This window comes from Aptenodytes patagonicus, chromosome 16 (assembly GCF_965638725.1).
Source record: "Aptenodytes patagonicus chromosome 16, bAptPat1.pri.cur, whole genome shotgun sequence".
Lineage (NCBI taxonomy): Eukaryota > Metazoa > Chordata > Aves > Sphenisciformes > Spheniscidae > Aptenodytes > Aptenodytes patagonicus.
The window spans coordinates 6,840,219-6,859,183 of NC_134964.1; the positions used below are offsets into that span (position 1 = coordinate 6,840,219).

General features: G+C 68.2%; 1 protein-coding gene across 1 annotated transcript in view; it reads left to right on the forward strand.

The window, feature by feature from the left end:
- Positions 1–217: 217 nt before the first annotated feature.
- Positions 218–18,965, forward strand: part of AATK (apoptosis associated tyrosine kinase) — a 19,440-nt gene continuing 692 nt past the window's right edge. The window contains exons 1-11 of the mRNA XM_076354117.1: positions 218–306; positions 12,491–12,624; positions 13,818–13,959; positions 14,884–14,963; positions 15,104–15,222; positions 15,752–15,839; positions 16,065–16,198; positions 16,932–17,016; positions 17,792–17,913; positions 18,113–18,262; positions 18,365–18,961. Coding sequence (XP_076210232.1) covers positions 222–306; positions 12,491–12,624; positions 13,818–13,959; positions 14,884–14,963; positions 15,104–15,222; positions 15,752–15,839; positions 16,065–16,198; positions 16,932–17,016; positions 17,792–17,913; positions 18,113–18,262; positions 18,365–18,961 — 1,736 coding nt within the window. The 5' untranslated portion in view covers positions 218–221. The remainder of the gene's footprint in view (positions 307–12,490; positions 12,625–13,817; positions 13,960–14,883; positions 14,964–15,103; positions 15,223–15,751; positions 15,840–16,064; positions 16,199–16,931; positions 17,017–17,791; positions 17,914–18,112; positions 18,263–18,364; positions 18,962–18,965) is intronic.

Here is an 18,965-nt window from a genome sequence, read left to right on the forward strand (position 1 = left end):
GTCCCGGTGCGGGCCCGGGGCTGCGGCTCCGCCACCTGCCGCCCCCGCCCGCCGGAGCCCGCTCTTCGGCGGCGGCGGCGCGGCCCCTCCCCGGGGCACGGGGCGCGGGGCCGCGGCGGCCGCCATGGAGGAGGAGCCGCCGCCGCCGCCGCCGCCGCCGCCGTGCCCAGCGCGGGGCCAGCGGCAGCCGGCGGCCGTGAGGCTCCCGCCGCCGCCGCGCCATGGGCCGCCTCGCCGCCGCCGCCGCTGCCATGTCGGCCGCTTTCCTCAGCCCCAGCCTCGCCTTCAGCTCCCACTTCGACCCCGGTGAGTGCCGCAGCCCCGGGGCCGCCCGGCACCCGCAGCCCCCGCCGGCTCCGGCCCGCCGTGGCCCCGCTCCCCCCCCCCCCCCGCCCCCGCCGAGCCTTCCCCGGTGCCCTCGGGGGTCCCTCCCGGGCAAGCCCCCCGCGCTCTGCCGCCGCGGTCCCCGCTCGGCTCCGGCTCCGGCTCAGCCCCGCACCGGCTGCCCGCGCTGCCGTGCCGGTGCACCGTGCCGTGCCGGTGCACCGTGCCGCCCCGCGAAGGAAGCAATGCCCTCGCCCTCATCGCCGGGAAATGTCACTTTATGCGCTCCGGGCTCTTGCCAGCCGGACCGGACCCACCGCGTTCGGCCGCGATGAGACCTCCCGGTGCGGCGGTGGGACCGCTGCCGCAGCCGGGCGGCATTTTGTTCGCCGGGCTGGAGCGCGCGGAGGAATCCCGGGGGCTGCGCTGCCTCTGAAGGCATCTCTCGCATTGAAATAGAATAATAACGACAGGAATAATGGTGATGGTGAGAGGGGGGAAGACGGTGCCAGGGGCTGAGCCCCCGGCTCTGCCTGGGACGCCTGCCCGCCCGCCGGCTGGGGGGCTGGTGGTGGCCCCTTGGGCTGGGAGAGCCGGTGGGGGCTCGGCGAGGTGCCGGGGGAGAGGGAGCAGGCGTTTTGGGGCGCGGGCTGTTATGTAAGGTGCCGTGTTACGGCCTCGGCCGCGTCGCAGCTGCAGGAAGATGCTGCAGACGCGGGAGCAGAGCAGGGGCTGGCTTTTGTGTGCGTGTTTTGGGGCCGCTGCAGCAGCAGCAGCCTCCCCCCTCTCCTCTGCCTTTCGCTCCTCGGCTGCCAAACGCCAGCAGCCGCCTCTCGCCTGGCGTCCCTCCCGGTGCGGGGATCGCACACGTGCAGGGCCTCGGGAACCCCTCATGCGTGGGACCCGCTGCCCGCGGAGCAGCCGCCGAGGTGGGAAGCCCTGGCGAGGCGCGGGGACATCCGGCGGGGCTGGCAGCGCGCTCGGCACTGGCCCTTTGTTTACCAAACCGGGGAAAAATGCGTGTCAGGGTCCGGCAGGCAAGCAGCAGTGCCGCAGCTCCCGCGCCTCTCCCGTCGCCTCCTCCATCACCACGAAGGAGGCGAAGCGTTGCCCGTGCCGGACGCGGTGGCGTCGGAGGCTCTGGCTGTCGGTGCCGGGCTCCTGCATCCCTCCCAAGCCGTGTTCCCGGTCCCTCCTTCCTTCGCAGCACGCCGCTCCCGCTCCCCTGGCCCTGGGTCTGGTGGCTGCAGACGGTCTGAATCCGTGGAGGGATTTAAAAATGAACCACGCCAGGACTCACCAAACCATGTCCCCATTGCTGGAGACTTTGTTCCCAGCCCGCTCGGCATTGATTTCTGCTCAGGAAGAAACCTCTTTATTTGCATCTAAAATGCAGTAGCGCTGGGAACGGAGCCGTGTTTACTGTCCTCGGCCTCCGGTGTGATTTTTCTCTGGGTTTTCGTGAGGCGCCCCATTTGCCGTGCTAATCCCGTCAACCTGGGGATTTGCAGGGCACGTTTGAGTTAAAAATCCTTCTTCAAGAAGGTTTCCATTGCTGCCCATCGCCGTGCTGCCGCGTGCCCGGGCCCAGGGCTCGGCTGCCGCCGTATGGCTGCCACCCACGGTTACTGGCAGGGAGAGGAATTAAAGGGGGGAACAAACCGTATTCTCTGTTTCACGGCTTTGTTGATTTTGTCCGTTTGGCAGCACCTCCTGCCTGCGCGGCGTCACCGGCCGCCTGCGCCAGCCTGGTTTCCCCAGGGTTTGCTTGTGCCGGCGTGGAAGAGGAGGAAGTGCTTTGTGGGGCTCAGTGGCACCGCGGCACCGTGGCTGGGGGACGGGACAGCCCCGGGGGCTCTGACTCCACAAGGGGAGCAGAGACGCTGCCGGCCCTGTGTCCCCTGGGGAGGGACGGTGGGGAGCCGCAGCCACCGGGGCCGGGCCGGGGGCTGAGCCGGCAGCGGGGAACGGTGACAGTGGTGTCACCTGGGGGTGCCGAATGGATGTGCCGACCACAGCAGCCTGTGCACTGGCGTCAGCTTGTGTTTTCGGTGAGGCTTCTTGGCTCGGCCATCAGACGCGCCCACGGCAGGCTGTGCCGGCTGCCCGGGCCAGCATGCGCCGCTCGGGGTATACACTCGCTCCCAGTGCCGGGGGCTCCGGGGAGGGGTCCCAACCCGGTGACCTTGTGGTTCCTGTCTTGCTTGCCCATGCACAGGCCAGACCAAGAGACGCTCCCACGCGGTGCATGGAGCACCAGAGCCACCGGCAGAGCACCGACCTCCCTGCCGGTGAGAGACACCACCATGCTGCCTGCCCCAACCTGGAGCCTGGCTCCCTTGGGCTTCCTGCAGGAATTGGGTGCCCTCTCCCTGCCCTGGAAGCGCCGTGACCTGCGGCAGCCCGGTCGAGCAGACGCCGCTTGGAGGCACCGGGCAGAAGTGCCCCGTCCCCTGTGTCACCCGGGTGGGCAGCACTTTGCTTTGGGGTCAACAGCACCCCGTCCTCTCGCAGTGAAGCCGATGGCAGCTGCTCAGGGACACGAGGACATCTCTGCTGGGGGAAAGGGCTGCTCCCCTTCTCATCCTGCTGCCTGCCCTGCCTGCCCTGCCTGCCCTGCCTGGCCCAGCTGCCCTCCCCACTCCCAGCCCGCACTTCCCCATCTCAGACCCAGGAGTGTGTTTTGAAATCGTGAGAAACATCCTCTCTCCCCCACCTATTTCTTCTTTTCCTTTTTCTCTTCCTCTCCGTTGCCCCGGCCTTTCTCCCCGTCCCGTGGCAGCTGGCGAGGTGTCGCTGGCTGCCGGTGGCTGTGGCATCACCGCTCCCCACTCTGGCTGTGGGACACTGCTCCTGGACCCTGCGGTTTAGGGGGGTTGTGTGCCGGGGCAGCACTCCTGCACCAGGGTCAGCCGGGGCTTGAGGTGCTGGGTGGGGATGGGGGGGTCGAGGCCGAGGGAGAGTCCCCCCAGCCCTGTGTTTTTGGTCCCGGCTGGCACGTGCTGCCATCCACTGCCCCAGCCACGTGGCGGCAACAGCTCGGTGAGTGCTGGTGCTCCGTGTCCGGCATCACTGTCCACTCCTGGCATGAGGATGGGAAAGGACTTGGGGAACCTCAGTGACAAAGGGCCCGTAGCACCCAGAAAGACCCTGGCAGCCCAAATGGGGGCCAGGCACCCCCCGTGCTCCCACCTTGGCACCAACCGCGCCGCTGGCTGCCGACGATGCCGGGGGAGGACGGGGGGAAGGTGCCACTGGGGCTGGACGCAAAGGGGGGGATTTGGGGCAGGGAGGTGGGAGCTCCTTGGGTGGGAGATGAAGGTGGCGGCTACGGGGAGGCTTAACGCCCTGCATGGCCGGGGCAGCACCGTGGCCGGCGTCCCGTCTCACCACACGTTTCCTGCGAGGGGACGGTGCGCGGGGGGTGCCAGCGGCGTGGGGGCTGTCTGTGCGGGCTGGCGGGCAGCAGGAGCCGGACACGCAGGCAGGGGGGTGAATCCCGGTGCCTGCTGAGGTGCCGGGGGTGGGCAGCGGCGGGGTGGCGTGCGGCGAGCCCCCTGCCCCGGCGGAGCCTGGCAGCTGGGCTGCCGTGGGAAATGGCGTTGGCGCAGCTCTGCAGTGCAGCAGGGCAGCTGGGTCCCGCTCGGCAGGGGGGGACGGATCCAGGCAGCCGGCAGCACCGCTCCCCCAGGGGTGCTGCTTTGCTCCCCCCTTCTCCCCTCCTTCCCTCCCTCCACGTGCCGCTCCCTCCCTGTGCCGCTCCCTCCCCGCTCCCCCGCCCCGCGCACACGGGCGATTGCGTTCTGGATGGCGATACGGATCCCTGTCAAAGCCAATTAGGAGAAATTAATACGCCGGGGTTGAAAGGGCTCCGTGCTCCCGGGGAGGGAGTGGGCTGTGACTCACGGGCTCCCTGCCCGGCGGTCCTGGCCTCTGTGGGACACCATGTGCCGGAGCAGCCCATGGGCTCTGCCCACCCCGGCGCTGCATGCTCCCAGCCAGAGCAGGCTGGTGCCTGCCTCGCTGTGCCGCACAGCCTGCCTTGGCCCGAGCCTTGCTGCCCCGGTGGCACCGGGGGACATGGGGCAGAAACGGCACCGCCAACGTGCTGCCCGGCTCAGGGCTGCGGTGGGGGGCTGCGCTGTGCACCTGCATGCACGGCCGCATCCTTCCCACTGCCACGAGGGGTCTGCATTAAGCCAGGGGCGTTGCATCGAGCTGCGGGGGGTCTGCATTTAGCCAGGGGCCTGCCCGGTCCTGGCTGCCTGTGGCCAGGGCAGGCAGAGCAGGCAACTCGTGCTCCCCAGGTTTTGCCTCGTTCATGTTACACTGCCTCGCCATCCCGCTAATTCCCTGGGCTGGAAAATCCCTGCCAGGTCAGGCAGCTCCTGCGCTCGGGTCAAAGGGGCTGTTGGGCCACTCTCGTCCCGCGGCTGAGCCTGTTTCTACCCCGTGCCGCACTGACTCGGCGAGCTCGGAGGCGCTGGGGTCCGCTGCCCAGGATGGAGGGATGGCGGTCCTGCCCGTGCCCTGCAGCTGCTCGGGGGCTCTGCTCATCTCCGGCTGCTCCTGCCCCAGCGAACGCCCTGGCACGTCCCCGGCGGGGCTTTGCCCATCGGGGTGGGCTGAGCCGGAGGTACCCCTCGGGGATGCGGTTCAGCATGGGGCTGGAGGGTGATGGGGCTGGCGCGGAGAGGAGCCGAGCTGTGCTGACTCAGCGTGCCCGGTGGCAGGAAAATAAATCTCCTCTGGGCATTAATCCCCCTGACAGCCCAAGGAAGCGTCGGTGGAGCGTGCTGCGTGCACATCTTAGGGCAATCACTGCCGTAATATCGTTTGCCATCGGCTGAACTCTGAGAGTCGCTCCAGCCTGGCCTAACGGCCGGGAGCGCGGAGGGGATGGGGAGCATCCTGGGTTGCACTGGAGCCGGTGCAGGGCTCACGGTGGTGCTCAGGGCTGGCCGAGGGACGGAGAGGACGCGGGGCTGGCTGGCAGGAGTGGGAGGGCTCGGCACCAGAGGAAGGGGGGAGCAGATCCAGGATTTCCTGCAGAGCCACTGTCCCCCAGCCCAGGACGAAGGCAGAGAGCGTCGGGGGGTCCTGCTTCCCGTCCCTTCCCCTCTGCCAGCTGCGGCCGGCGTCCTCCTCCTCAGCCTGCTGCCAGCAGCCGTGTTAAAGCGGTTTGTTTTAATTACTGGAGCGAAGGAAAATTCCAGTGTAGGCAAACGCAGTAAATGGAGCAGCGCTGCCCGCCTGGCTGGGCAGGGACCGGCTCTGCCCCCCTCACCTGGGCAGGGAGCAGCTCTTCCATGGGAGGTCCCAGGCTCCCATCCCGGCTGTGCCGGGGTGTCCCGCTGCTGGGCTGCCATGTCAGCCTCCGCGGCCCTTCGTCTTTCCGAAATACCTGTGAGGTTGCGTGCTCCTCCCGGCGCTCGCCTGCTCCGCAGCTATGGCAGCTGCACCTCAGGCGGGTGTTTGGGAGCAGAGCTGAGACCTGCTCCCGCCTTCGGGTCATCCCTGCTGCCATCACTATGGCAAAGTGGGTTTTTTTCTGGGCTCCCTGGTCTGTGTGTTCCCGTGCACGTGGGTGACGAGTGATTTGGGCGCCGCGGGGCTGTCTGAGGGCAGGCATGGTGCAGAGGGGTGCCGGGCTGGCTGGTGCCAAGCATCCCCCTGGTTCGTGCCCTGAGCATCCTCAACGCTGAGCCCCGCTCCCTGCCACGTCGTGGGCTGGGGCAGCTGGGGTCTGGGCTGTGCTGGCCTTCTGGGGCTGCGGTGGGGGACGCCCTGATGGCTGCCCGGGAGCGGGGGGTCTCCCCGATGCCCACCCAGGTGAGTGGCCCCGGCAGCGGCAGCGTGGGGTGGATGCTGTGCCCGGCCGCCGTGCCCTGGCAGGGCCGTGCAGGGCCCTTGGCACACGCTGCTGCTTGGGGCCGGGACCGGCCACCGCGGCTTGGGGCAGCTCAGGCCACTTCCCGCTCTGCCGGCACCGTGGCTGCAACAGCCACGGAGGATCCCACTGCCGGTGATCCGCGGGGTCCCCTCTGCGTGCCTTGCCCAATCCACCCGGGCGGTGTTTGGGCGCGCAGGGCTGTGACGTGCCCTTGGCTGCTGCCAGGTGCTCAGTGATCCTCGCGGTGACCGCACCGTGCGGCTCTGAGGTGTGGGGCAGGCGAGAGGGGAGCCCCCAGCTTCGCCGCCGGAACAGCTCGAGGCTCGACGGCGGGGAGGGGTGGCCTGCGGCGGGGGCAGAGCCCCTCTGGGGCTGCTGCAGCTGCCAGACCCCGCGCCTGGGTTTCTGCCTGCCCCCGTGGAGCATCGCCCTGCCCGCTCGCCCCTCGACCGCCTCCTGCGCAGGGCCCTGCTCCTCCACCGCTCCGTTCTGGAGCCGAAGCTTCTAGTTTCATAACGCTGCCGAGCATTTCTGATAAAAATAGGCTGCCCCGCTCCACGCTGCCTCTCTCCCGCTGTTACGTAAATGCTGCTCTGCCGGCTGGCGAGAGCCTCGTCTCGGCCGGTGCCGCACGCTGCCGGCGGTGGGACCGTGGTGCCGTGCTCGCGGGCAGCCCCAGCTGCCGGCACCGCTGCCAGCACGGGGTTGGTGGGGTCCCTGCCGGGGCACGGGCAGTGTTGGGGTGAACGCTCCCCCCGGGCACGAAAGGCCGAGGTCGCTCCCCGTCCCTCGGGACGGCGGGATTGCCGTGATGCAGCCGTAGCATCCCTGCTGGCATGGGAGGCTTTACAGCGCCTGAATCAAGCCTGATTTAAAACACCAAACAGGAGAATTTGGTTTAAATGATCAGTTGACTCTTGCTTTGCGTGCTTTTTTATATATTATCATTTCCTCAGAAAATGGAGAAAGTTGATCGCGGTTTGGCTGTGTCGGCTGGAAACCCGGCTCTGCAGCAGGGCAGGCTTTGATGGAGGAACTTGATTTTTTGTTTCTAATCAGGCTGACACACTTGGTGTATGCACAACAATGATGCGGCCTGGCCTGTATTTATTACAGTCCTAATTTTTATTTCATCACGTTAGAAAATGATGGATGATCTTTTTTTATTTTCCGTCTAATTATTTTTTTACTGCTAATTCATCCCAAGATGATAAAACCAGAATTAAGAGGCAAGAATCAATCCTTTTAAAATACTTCTGCATTGGTTAAATAAGCCCACATTAAAAGATACATAAGGAGAACAGATTAACAAGGTGTGCCTTGCATTTAGAATTAACTGATCGCCGGAGAGGTTGCCCGAATGGCTCTGGCTGTTGCTGGTGGGAGAAGGTCTCCAGGGCTAGGGGGTACAGGGTGCTGCTTCCTCGCGCCCCGGTTTTGGCTGGCCACAGCGAGGGGATGCATGGCTCCCGCGGCGTCTCGGTGGAGGATGCTGCGGGTATCGGCTCCATGCCGGGCTCCCGGGTGGCACCGGTGGGTTGTGCCAGCCCCGACCCTGCTCCCCGCTCCTGGCTGCTCCCATGGCAGGAGGGATCCGGGCTCAGGGGTGCAGCAGCTGGGGCCATCCTGCTTCTTCCCCGCTGCCCAGCTTCCCGGTGCCTCAGTTTCCCTCTGGAGCTGCAGACAGACTGTGAGGAGCAGCCTCGCGTTTGCGTGCTAAATGGCAGTGGATGGTTTCTTGCTGCCTGGATGCATGTGGGTGAGCAGAGTGCTCGTCCCGTGGGGTGTAAAATTGCTTTCCTGGAAGCTGCCCATGGACCCGGGGATTAACATGTTACCAGGGCTGTGTCTGTGCCGGGAGAGCTGCCGGGGCAGGGGAGCGCTGAGCCCGTGGCTGGAGGTGCTGATGGGTCCTGTGTGTTTGGATCCTGCCCTGTACCCTGCCCGAATCCTGCCCTGCACCCTGCCCGAATCCTGCCCTGCACCCTGCCCGAATCCAGCCCTGCACCCTGCCCAAATCCTGCCCTGCTCCCTGCCTGAATCCTGCCCTGCACCCTGCCCAAATCTAGCCCTGCACCCTGCCCAAATCCAGCCCTGCTCCCCGTCCAAATCCAGCCCTGCACCCTGCCCAGATCCTGCCCTGCACCCTGCCTGAATCCAGCCCTGCACCCTGCCCGAATCTTGCCCTGCTCCCTGCCTGAATCCAGCCTCTCCCAGCTGGGCACATGCTGCAGGGTGCTGCATCCTGGCCCAGGGGGCTGCACCCTGGGGTGCAGGGCCCAGCAGGTTCATGGGGTGGGGTGGGAGCTGTGGTGGGGCGGCGGAGGGGCAGGGGGAGATGTGCAGCCTGTGCTCCTGAGGTGGCGGAGCATCCGTCGCCTCCTGGATGGCTCTGCAAGCCCTCACCCCGCTGTGCAGCCCCTCGGCGGTCCTGGGGGCAGCCACCCTCTGTGAATTACAGATGGGGAAACTGAGGCACGGGACTGTGGCTTGCACCAGGTCCTGCAGCGAGAGGCTAGGTGGGAGCAGGGGCTCATGACGTGCTGTGCCCTGCGCCCAGGCAGAAAGCTCCCTTTCTGCCCTGGAGCTATCGCGTGAGCTCTGCCTGGTCGGGGAGGGTGCTGGGCAGCCCTGCCTGTACCCGGGTGGGTGGGCAGGAGCCGGGTGCTGCCTGCCCATGGCTGGCCCCGCACGCAGGCTTCGCCCTGGGCTGGGAGCCCTGAGCTGCCGCCGGGCTCTGCGGGAGCCCTCGGCTCGTCCCTTCCGCACACGTCAGCCACCGCTCGCCGCGCTGGGCTCCGCTCTCCGCCGGGGAGAGACGAGCGGCAGCCACAGCATCGCCCCAGCCTGCAGAGAGGCCCGGCGGCAGCGTGCCATGGCCAGTGAAGCGGCCGCAGGCACCCGGCAAACGTGAGTCAGCAAAGGGAAGGGCCGTGCTCCCCTGCCGGCACGGTGGCCGGCAGAGCGGGCAGCAGCGTCGCGCTACAGGGCCGGGACCCCACGCCCAGGTCCCCACGCCCAGGTCCCCCCCAGCCTTTTCCCGTCCCTGTTAGGAACCAGCGGTCGGGGCTGCGACCTGGCTGGGTGGGCAACGCAACAGGCTGGGGGACGCGGGCAGCGCTGGGAAGGGCTCTGCCGGTTGTGGGGTGCGCGGCAGCAGCTCCATGGGGTGGGAGGGCAGCGCGTGCCCCGCTGCACCCCGCTGCGCCCCGCTGCGCCCCGCTGCGCCCAGCATCCCCAGTCTCTGTTGCCGTTCTGCTCCCGTTTGCCAGGGCAGGGGCAGGTGCCGCTGGAGCTGTGGCCTTGCTGCTGCCACCACCAAACCACCGCCTGTCCCCACCCCGCAGGGCTGGCTGGGGTGAGGGGTCGGTGTTGCCTGGCTTGCACGCAGCCGCCGGCGCATCCCGGCCCCGCTGCCGGGCAGGTCGCTGGCCTGGGCTGGCCCTGGGTGCTGGGGGCTACCTGAGTGATGCAGCAGTTCCTGCTGGCCAGGCTGGAGGATGCACCGAACTGGCCGTTCTCAGCCTGACCCCCGTGGCGAGGCCAGATCTGCACAAGCGGTTTGGTGGGGGGAAGTGCTGCAGAGCCGTGGCTGGAAGGGTCCCACGGGTCCCCCATGCCTGGGGCAGGGGGGTTCGTGATGGTGCCAGGCAGGGCTGCGCAGGGGTCCCAGCCCTCCTAGGGTGGTGACCCCCCCTCACCTACCCCGGCTTGGTGCCTGTGCCGGCATGGTGTGCAGGGCTCAGCCGTGGGGTGCTGCCCCCCCCAGTCCCAGCAGCACTGCCACTGTGCTGCGTGTACCCACCTGCACCCCCTGCTTGGCTTGGGCCAGCTCCGAGCACCCTGGCCTTGACCCGGAGGCCATCGTGGCAGGCGGACGTCCGAGCAGGCTGCCGGCGAGCGGCTCAGGGTTGGTGCAAAGCGCCAAGGCTAGAGGAGGGCACGGTGCCGGTGCCAGGGGACCCCGCTCCTCCTGGGAGAGTGGGGGGCAGAGCTTCAGGATGGGGTGCAGGATGCAGTGGGACCCCTGGCTTCTCTTGAGAGCCCTGGGATCCTTCACACCGCATGCAGCCAGCACTGCTCCCTGCGCCCCGGTGCTCCCTGTGACCCGGTGTTTCTTGTGTCCTGGTGCTCCCTGCGCCCTGGTGCTCTGGCAGCCGCTGCTGCAGGTGCATTCGACCTGATTTTGGGAGCATTTGGCCTCTGAAATGATGCCACGTTTCCAATCGCCATACCAAACGCCTGTGCTGCGGTTATGGGGAAGAGCAGTGCTTGCTTGCCCAGGCAGCTGGACGGTCGCGGTGGGTTGTGGTGGTGGTACCCCCGCCCCGGTGCGGCACCCTGCCCAGCCTGGGCTGGTCGTGGCTCGCAGGTCGCCGGTTGTGCAGGTGGGGAAACTGAGGCAGGACCAGCCGGACCTCACAGGCTCATTGGTTTGGAGAGTGGTTCGTTTGCAAAGCTCCGGTTCCCAAGCCGTAGCCGAGGGGTGGCTCAGCTGATGGTCCCCGTTGGAAAGGCTTCTGTCACTGCGCTCTGCTCCCCGTTGATGTTCAAAAGGCTCTTTTCAGTGAGTCATTTTCTCTCTTGCTGTCCCACTATCCAGGGAAAATGGTGACATTCGCGGTACAAAGTGTGTTCACCATGGAAACCGGCTGAAAGGAGGGGGAACACCACCCCCTGCTCCTCCCAGGTTTGGCTTTGCATCCACGAGCCTTAGAAGATGGCTCTTGAGCTCCTTCGCAAGCGCTGGCAAAGAGTTTGGCGTGGCCTGGGCTGTGCCAAAGCACGCGGGGCCGGTGCATCCGCTCACTGCCATGCCGGGAGCCAGGGTGCTCTGTGCCTGTGCCATGCGGTGCCGGGCAGTGCCTGGGAGCAGCCGTGCGCTGCCGGCTCCCGCCGGGGCAGCAGGACCTTCCCCCAGACCCTCTGTGCCCTTCAGGTGCCTTTCTCAAGGACACACAGGAGCTGGCAGCGCGGTGTTGAGCCCCAGCGCAGGCGGCAGCAGAGGGGCAGCGCAGTCAGGGCGCGGGGCTGGTGATGGGGCGATGCACTGTGGTCCATGCGTGGGAGCCCTGTGTGTGCCATGAGCATCCCCGAGGGACTCGGCACCGCACTCGGTGGCCTGGGGAGGGACGGCGGCGCTGGACAGGGGTTTGGACCGGTGGGGTACGGCTGAGCGGGGCCGTGGGTTAGGGCAGGGCACCCATCCCAGCCCTGATGTCCCGTGGGGAGGGCACCGCGCTGGCCACTGCGGGGCTGCATGCAGGTCCCCCGTGAGGCCGGCTCCGCTGGCAGCACCGTGGCCTTCCGGCTTCCTCCTGCCACAATCGCGCTGGTTGTTCGGGCAGGCTCTGGGCAGAATAGTAATGTGGCAGCTGCAGCCGGCGGCGGGGGCTTGGCGGGGACTGGCAGCTGAGCCATGGCTGCCACCGCTGCCATGCAGCCACGGTGCAGGCTGGAGCGGGGCGGCGGGTGCCAGATTTGGGGTGTGCTGGTGCCTGGAGGGTGCGGTGCCCGGCTGGAGCAGCAGCATCACCATCCCCGTGCCCGGTGGCCTGGGGTCTGGAGCTGGTGCGGGGCTCGGGGGCAGGAGCTGCAGCTGTGGTTTGCCCAGCGGTGCTTGCACGAGGGTTGGCACGGGGCAGGGGCAGAGGCAGAGCTGTCGGTGTCAGCGGGAGCAGGGTCTGCCCCGTGCCGGGCCAGAGGCTCCTGGCAGTGCTGGCAGGTCTCCGGCAGACCTTTCTCCTGGGGGATGTCGTCTCCAGGCTCTGTGGACGTGATGGTTCAGGAGGACGGGATGGTTCAGGAGCCGGCTATGCCCGGGTGCTGGGGATGCTGCCTCACCCAGGGCTGCTGCTGCTGTTGCCATACCCGCCGGAGGGCAAACCCTGGCACCAGGGCTTAGCTGGGTGGGGGTGCCTGGGACCCCCGAGCCAGTGCAGCCCCTCTCCATGGGGTGTCATTGCCACCCTGCATCCACGGGGACCGTGCCCCCGTCCCCCTCCATGCAGGCTGCCACCAGGGTCCTGCCTCGGCTCTGGGGTCCCTCCTGGGCTCCCCACCCATCCTGGCCACCAGCTGAGCCAGCAAAGGGGGCACAGCGGTGCTGGGACCCCTGCTCCACCCGGGTACTCCCTGCCAAAGCCCCCATGAGCCCAGATGTGTCCCCGCATCCCGTGACCCCCACCCGGGCAGGACCCCCTGGCACAGCCTCATCCCTCCCTGGTTCCCCCCGCCCCCTGCCCTGAGCCCGCGCCCCTCCTGTCCCCGCAGACGGCACCCCCCTTAGCGAGCTCTCCTGGTCCTCCTCGCTGGCCGTCGTGGCTGTTTCCTTCTCGGGGCTTTTCACCTTCATCTTCCTCATGTTGGCCTGCCTGTGCTGCAAGAAGGGGGACATCGGCTTCAAGGTGAGCTGGGGACATGGGGATGTGGGGCACGGGGGTCTCCCCAGGCCAGGCTTGCCCTGGGACCCGGGGGGGGGCTTCTCCCCTGGAGCCCAGTGAAGGACAGAGGTGCCCAGAGGATCCCTGTGCAGGATCCCCCGCTGCTCCCAGGGCCAGCCCCAGCGCCGGTGCAGGATGTGTCCCTGCTCAGGATAGCGTTGCTCAGGGGGAGCTCAGCTCCCCTGCCTGCCAGGGTGCTGCCAGGGCTCAGCATTGCTGCAGGTCGTATCCTGACCCAGCCAAGCTCCCTGCTCTGCAGAGCCTGGATGCTGTGGGGCTCAGCATCACTGCAGGACGTATCCTGACCCAGCCAGGATCCCCAATCTGTGCAGATGCTGGATGCTGTGGGGCTCAGCATCACTGCAGGTCATATCCTGACCGAGCTGGGCTCCTGGCTCTGTGTGGGGCCAGGTCACGGCATGGTTAAGGGCTGCGGCGGTCCCACCCGCACGCCCCCGGGGGTGGGAGGCACCCTGACCTCACAGGCACAGAATGTGCCGAGAAATGGTTTTTCCCTAATTGCTGGGATTTTTGTGGAGGCTTGTGGCGCCCGCGGCGGGAGGGGGTCAGGCGCGGGGGGGACACGCCGGGCCGTTGTGTAACCGTCCCACACTGGCCAGAGCACCTCACCGTGCCGGAGGGGAACAATGAGCCCCCTCGTGCCCCCGCGATGGCTATATAGGGGTGCACGGCCGGGGCCGGCCGCTGCCTGTGTCCGGCGTGTTGCGGTGTATGGCACGCCGCGGGGCAGCGCTGCTGGCGCGGTTGGCAGCACCATGAGGCAGGGCTGGGCAGGGACAGGGCAAGATGCTCACCATCGCTTACCTGCTCGCCCAAGCGGCTTTCAGGAGCTGGGGGCTGGCTGGATGGCGCAGCCAGGTAATGGGACAGGGTGCCAGGGCGGTGGGGAGTGGGTGCCTGCCCCAGGTCCATCCCCATGGGGGGGGTGTCTGCCGTTGGGGTGCAGGCAGGGCTGTGCGCCGGGAGGGTGTGATTCTGGGGTCCCCGTGCCCGGGGGTATGTGATGCGTGGGGTGCGGCTGAGGCCATCGGGGCGGCGGGCAGAGCGGCGTGTGGGGCAGTCTGCCGGCAGCGGGGAACCCGCTGGGTCAGTTGTCTCTGCTCGGTGTGTGCCCCCCCACGTGCCCCCCGGCCCAGGAGTTTGAGAACGCCGAGGGGGATGACTACGTGACGGAGCTCTCGGCTCAGGGCTCGCCCGCCCCCCAGCATGGCCCCGAGGTCTACGTCCTGCCCCTCACCAAGGTCTCCCTGCCCATGGCCAAGCAGCCGGGGCGCTCAGGTAAGCCGGGGCGGGGACAGGCGGTGGTCCATGCAGGACCCCTGGTGCGCTGCGGTTGGGGGTCCTGCATCACTGGGCTGCAGGGAGGGGGTGGCGGGGTGGGGTGGGGATGGTGAGTCTCCCCTGCTAAGGAGAGACAGCTCCAGCGGAGCCCCGGGTCTGGCAGGAGCAGCTGCTGGGCAGGGGACAGGCAGCTGAGGTCCCTGGGGAGTGCTGCCTCTGTCCCTCGGTGCAAGGGTCCCCGGTGGCCTGTCCCCAGCCCCGTGCACGGCACCAGCCCAGGGGAGCATCGCGCACCCTGCCGGGGTGGGATGGGACACAGGCGCCCAAACTGTGACACCCGCGAGCCCCAGTCCCGCTAAACAAGCCCGTGAGTGGGAGAGGAATGTGGGGGGCGCTCGGCCATGGCCCCCTCCCGCCCAGCGTCGCTCCCCAGCCCAGAGAATGGCAGCAGTGTGGCGGGGCCGGCGCGGTGCGAGGCGGCGCAGCACAGCCCAACAATGGCCCCATTGCTGCCGCCCTTGGCATGGGTGCCCGAGGGGCAGGACCTGCGCCGAGGGTGGGGGGGGGGGCGGGAAGGGGCTAAATGCCAGAGCTCCCGCTGGGCTCAGCTTTGCTCTCCCTGGTCCCTGAAGAGGAGAAGGGGCAGGGAGCCAGCTCACCACTGCCACCGGATTTGGGGACACCAGTACCCCACGTCCCCTGGCCTGTGGGAGGATGCCTGGACAGGAGGATGCCCTGGCGGCAGGGTGCCTGGGGATGGCTGCTGTGGGGGCTGCTCCAGAGCACCCCGGGGCGGTGCAGGGCCTGGCACCGGGTGACACGGTAGGGACGCCAGGGCTCGGCCAGGACCGGTGGGTAACGCGGGCAGGCTGGGCAGGCGGGCAGGAGGGCGCGTGGGCAGCTGGATGTGCTCTGTTACAGTGCAGCTCCTCAAGTCGGCAGACCTGGGGCGGCAGAGCCTGCTCTACCTGAAGGAGATCGGGCACGGCTGGTTCGGCAAGGTGAGCAGCAGGGGCAGGGTCCCCCGGGGACACCCCGGTGGGATGCTGGCTGCGGGGCCCCGGGCTGTGCAAGACAGGGCTTGGGGTGAGGACGGGGTGCGTGGTGAGGACGGAGGAGACGAGCCTGTCTCTCGCCCCAGGTGTTCCTGGGGGAGGTGAACTCGGGCATCAGCAGCACCCAGGTGGTGGTGAAGGAGCTGAAGGTGAGCGCCAGCGTGCAGGACCAGATGCAGTTCCTGGAGGAAGCGCAGCCCTACAGGTACATCTGGGGTCACTCCGTGGTGCCGCTGCTGCACTGGGCACAGCCGGGAGCAGGGGTGCTGTCGGATGGTGCTTCGTCCCCTCTGTGCCACGTTTGGCTACTGAGCAGAGCCATGGTTGCCCTGTGGAGGTGCCCGGCCGAGCTTTCTGGGCAGCACGGCTGTCCTGGCCCCATCGCCTGTCTGCCTGGGACTCATTGCAGCGGGGCAAGGGCTGTGCTGGGAGCCGCTGGCCGCGGCGCAGGGGCAGTGGACTGCGGTGAGGTCATGGGCAGAGTGGGGCCGAGGGTGGGGGGGAGCGCGTGGAGCTGCTCCCTGCCCCAGCAGAGCTGAACAAATGTCCCTTTGTGGCGCGTCCCGGGGCGCTGGGACGTGCTGGTACCCGCTCCCGGCGCTCCCAGCAGCCCCCGCGTTGGTCCCCAGCGTAGCAGCAGAGGCGGCAGGGAGATGGTTCCCTGGGGGCTGCCGCCATCCCCCCGTCCCGGCTGGCACAGTGCCGACATGCCCCCGTTGCTCTGCCCCGCACAGGGCCCTCCAGCACACCAACCTGCTGCAGTGCCTGGCCCAGTGCGCTGAGGTCACCCCGTACCTGCTGGTGATGGAGTTCTGCCCGCTGGTGAGTCCCGTGCGTCCCCCCCCCGCATCCTGTCCCACTCCCCGAGGTGCTGCCATGGGGCTGGGATGCAAGCTCTGGCCGCGCGGTACCGCGGAGGGGATTGCAGGGCTGCAGGCAGGGCTGCAGGCAGGGCAGGGTGCATGGCAGTGCTTTGCCCTGCTGGGCACGACTGAGCCCCCCGGCGAGCCGAGCGCCATGGAGGGTGACAGTGGCACTGCCCTGCAGGGTGACCTGAAGGGGTACCTGCGGAGCTGCCGGGGGGCCGAGGCCATGACCCCGGACCCGCTGACCCTGCAGAGGATGGCGTGCGAGGTGGCCTGCGGCGTCCTGCACCTGCACAGGAACAACTACATCCACAGGTAGGCTGGCCTGGCGCCCCGGGGGGGCTGGGGAGGAATCGGAGGGTCTGGTTGCGTGGGGTCCCCAGGACGCCGGCGTTCCCGCCCCACCGCTGCTCCTCCTGCCCAACAATATCCTGGTGCTGAGTGAGTTGCAGATGGAGACTCCAGCATCAGTGATTTTGTTGAGGAGGGGGCGCGCTGCCATCGGGGGCCACCGGACCTTCCCCACCAGAGCCAGGCTCTGTGGGTGGGTCCCCACGAGGGTGCCAAGTACTGTGGTTGGGGGGACATGGGGTCCCCGGCTGTGCCGGAGGGGGACTTTGCTACGGGCATCCTGGCCTCGGTGGGCCCTGCCGCACCGGGGGGTCTTGCGTGTGCCCCGTCTGCACGACCCCTCCAGGGCTGGAGCGGCCGCCTGGGAGCCCGGCCCCGTGCCAGGGCTCATGTTGCCCAGGGACACCCGCTTTCTGCTTGGCTCAGCGTGTGACGGATGGATGGACGGACAGAGGCGCAGCTGGAGCCGCGCAGGCATTCCTGCTGTGCATTTGGTGGCTGGTTATCGGCATGCCCGGTGTTTGGCAGTGAGACTGCTGGCCCCGCTGTTGCACAGCCGTCCCGCTCCCACTGCCAGCCCGCCGGCCACGGCGCTGCCCGGGGGGGGGGTCCCCGAGCACAGACCCTCAGCCCCCAGGCAGTGAGTGCCCCCACACCCCCTGCGGCAGCAGTGACAGCACTGGGGTTTGCTTGGCAGCGACCTGGCCCTGCGGAACTGCCTGCTCACCGCCGACCTGACTGTCAAGATCGGAGACTACGGCCTCTCGCACTGCAAGTACAAAGTAAGGCTGGTTTCGGGGAGGAGAGGGCTGGGGGCTGTGTGCCGGGACCCCACGGCATGCACATGTACACACACACACTGCACCGAGCCCTGCACCCCCCTCCTCCATGCACACATCTCCCCTCCACAGCGGTGCCGGGGCAGCCCCTCTGGCCCCTGGGCTTTGCTGGGGCAGTGGGGGGGGGGGGGGGGGGTGTGTGCTGTCCCACAGACCACCCTGCGAGGGACTCTCTGTGCCCTGGGACCAGGCTGCCCCCCAAGGCTTGTCCCCCCCGGCCAGCAGCTCCCCCTAAGCATGAGGTGTGGGGGGGTTTGCTCCCCCCGCGAGTGCCCTGGCCCCCTGCCCAGCAGAGTGCAATGCAGCCAGGGCTCCCTGTTACTGTCTGGACTGGCCTGGACGTGCTCCTCTGCCAGGGCCAGGTCCCTGCAGGCAGCTGCCAGCACATTGGCCTGGCGGTTGTCCGTCCGTCCTGCCTGCTCTCAGCTGCCTGTGGCTCCCGGCAGGCAGGAGGGGGGGGTGGCAGGAGGAGGCTGTGGGGCTGGAGCGGGTTCTCAGGATGGGGAGACGGGGGGAGCAGGCAGAGGGGGCTGGGGGCTTGGGCGGAGGGAGCAGAGCACAAGCCGGGGGGGAGATTGGGGACCTGGGGTGCAGCGATGGGGTGGCCGGGGGTGGGCAGGGGGTGGCGGGGTCAGGGACAGCTCTTGCCGTGGCGTGGCCAGTCCCTTACGCGTAGGTTTGACGTTCTCTTCTCGTACTGACCCTGCATACTTGGCAGGACGACTACTTCGTGACGGCCGACCAGCTGTGGGTGCCACTGCGCTGGATCGCACCCGAGCTCATCGACGAAGTGCACGGCAACCTGCTCATCGTGGACCAGACCAAGTCCAGCAACGTCTGGTGAGCGGGGTCGGGGGGGGGGGGCCACAGGGAGCTGCTGCCAGGCATGGCCCGGGCGGGCGGCTGGGGGGTGCAGAGGGAGGTGTCTGGCACGAGGGCAGCATCAGTGGGATGCATCGGGGTGGATTGTTTTTGGGGCCGCTGGCTGGTAGCGAGGTGGGGGTCTCCCCGTGCCCCCAGCATCCCGCCCTGCCCACAGGTCGCTGGGCGTCACCATCTGGGAGCTGTTTGAGCTGGGCAGCCAGCCCTACGACCACTACTCCGACCGGCAAGTGCTTGCCTATGCCATCAAGGAGCAGCAGCTCAAGCTGCCCAAGCCCCAGCTGAAGCTGTCGCTGTCGGAGCGCTGGTGAGGACCCGGGCCGGGCTGCGGCTGCATCCTGCCCCCTCCCTCTCCCCATCCCCAGGCGGGCGGGGGGCCGGGGCTGACCCCCACCCTTCGCCGCGGCAGGTACGAGGTGATGCAGTTCTGCTGGCTGCAGCCGGAGCAGCGCCCGACGGCGGAGGAGGTGCACCTCCTGCTCTCCTACCTCTGCGCCAAAGGGGCGACGGAGGCGGAGGAGGAGTTCGAGAAGCGCTGGAACTCCATGAAGCCCAACGGCAGCGCCAGTGCCAGCCACCACGGCGCCGAGCTTTCCTCCTTCCCGCTGCTGGAGCAGTTCTCGGCAGACGGCTTCCCCTCAGACGGGGACGACATCCTCACCGTCATGGAGACCAGCCACGGCCTCAATTTCGAGTACAAGTGGGAGCACACCAAGACCGAGCACTTCCAGGCGCCCCTGGGGTCCCTGAGCCCCAGCAGTGCCGCCCGCTACCACGACCTCTACTACCCAGCCACAACCGCGGGGCGCCTGAGCCTGGGGGTCTCGCCCTCCTGCTACGAGTGCAAGCCACCGGGCTGCCCCGGCCTGCCGGCGCCTGGCGTGGTGCCCATCCTGGGTGCCCACAGCCCCTCTCTCGGCAGCGAGTACTACATCCGCATCGAGGGGCCCGGGGAGGGCAGCGCTGAGCTGGATTACACCATGTGCGCCTACAGCCCTGCGGGCGAGCGG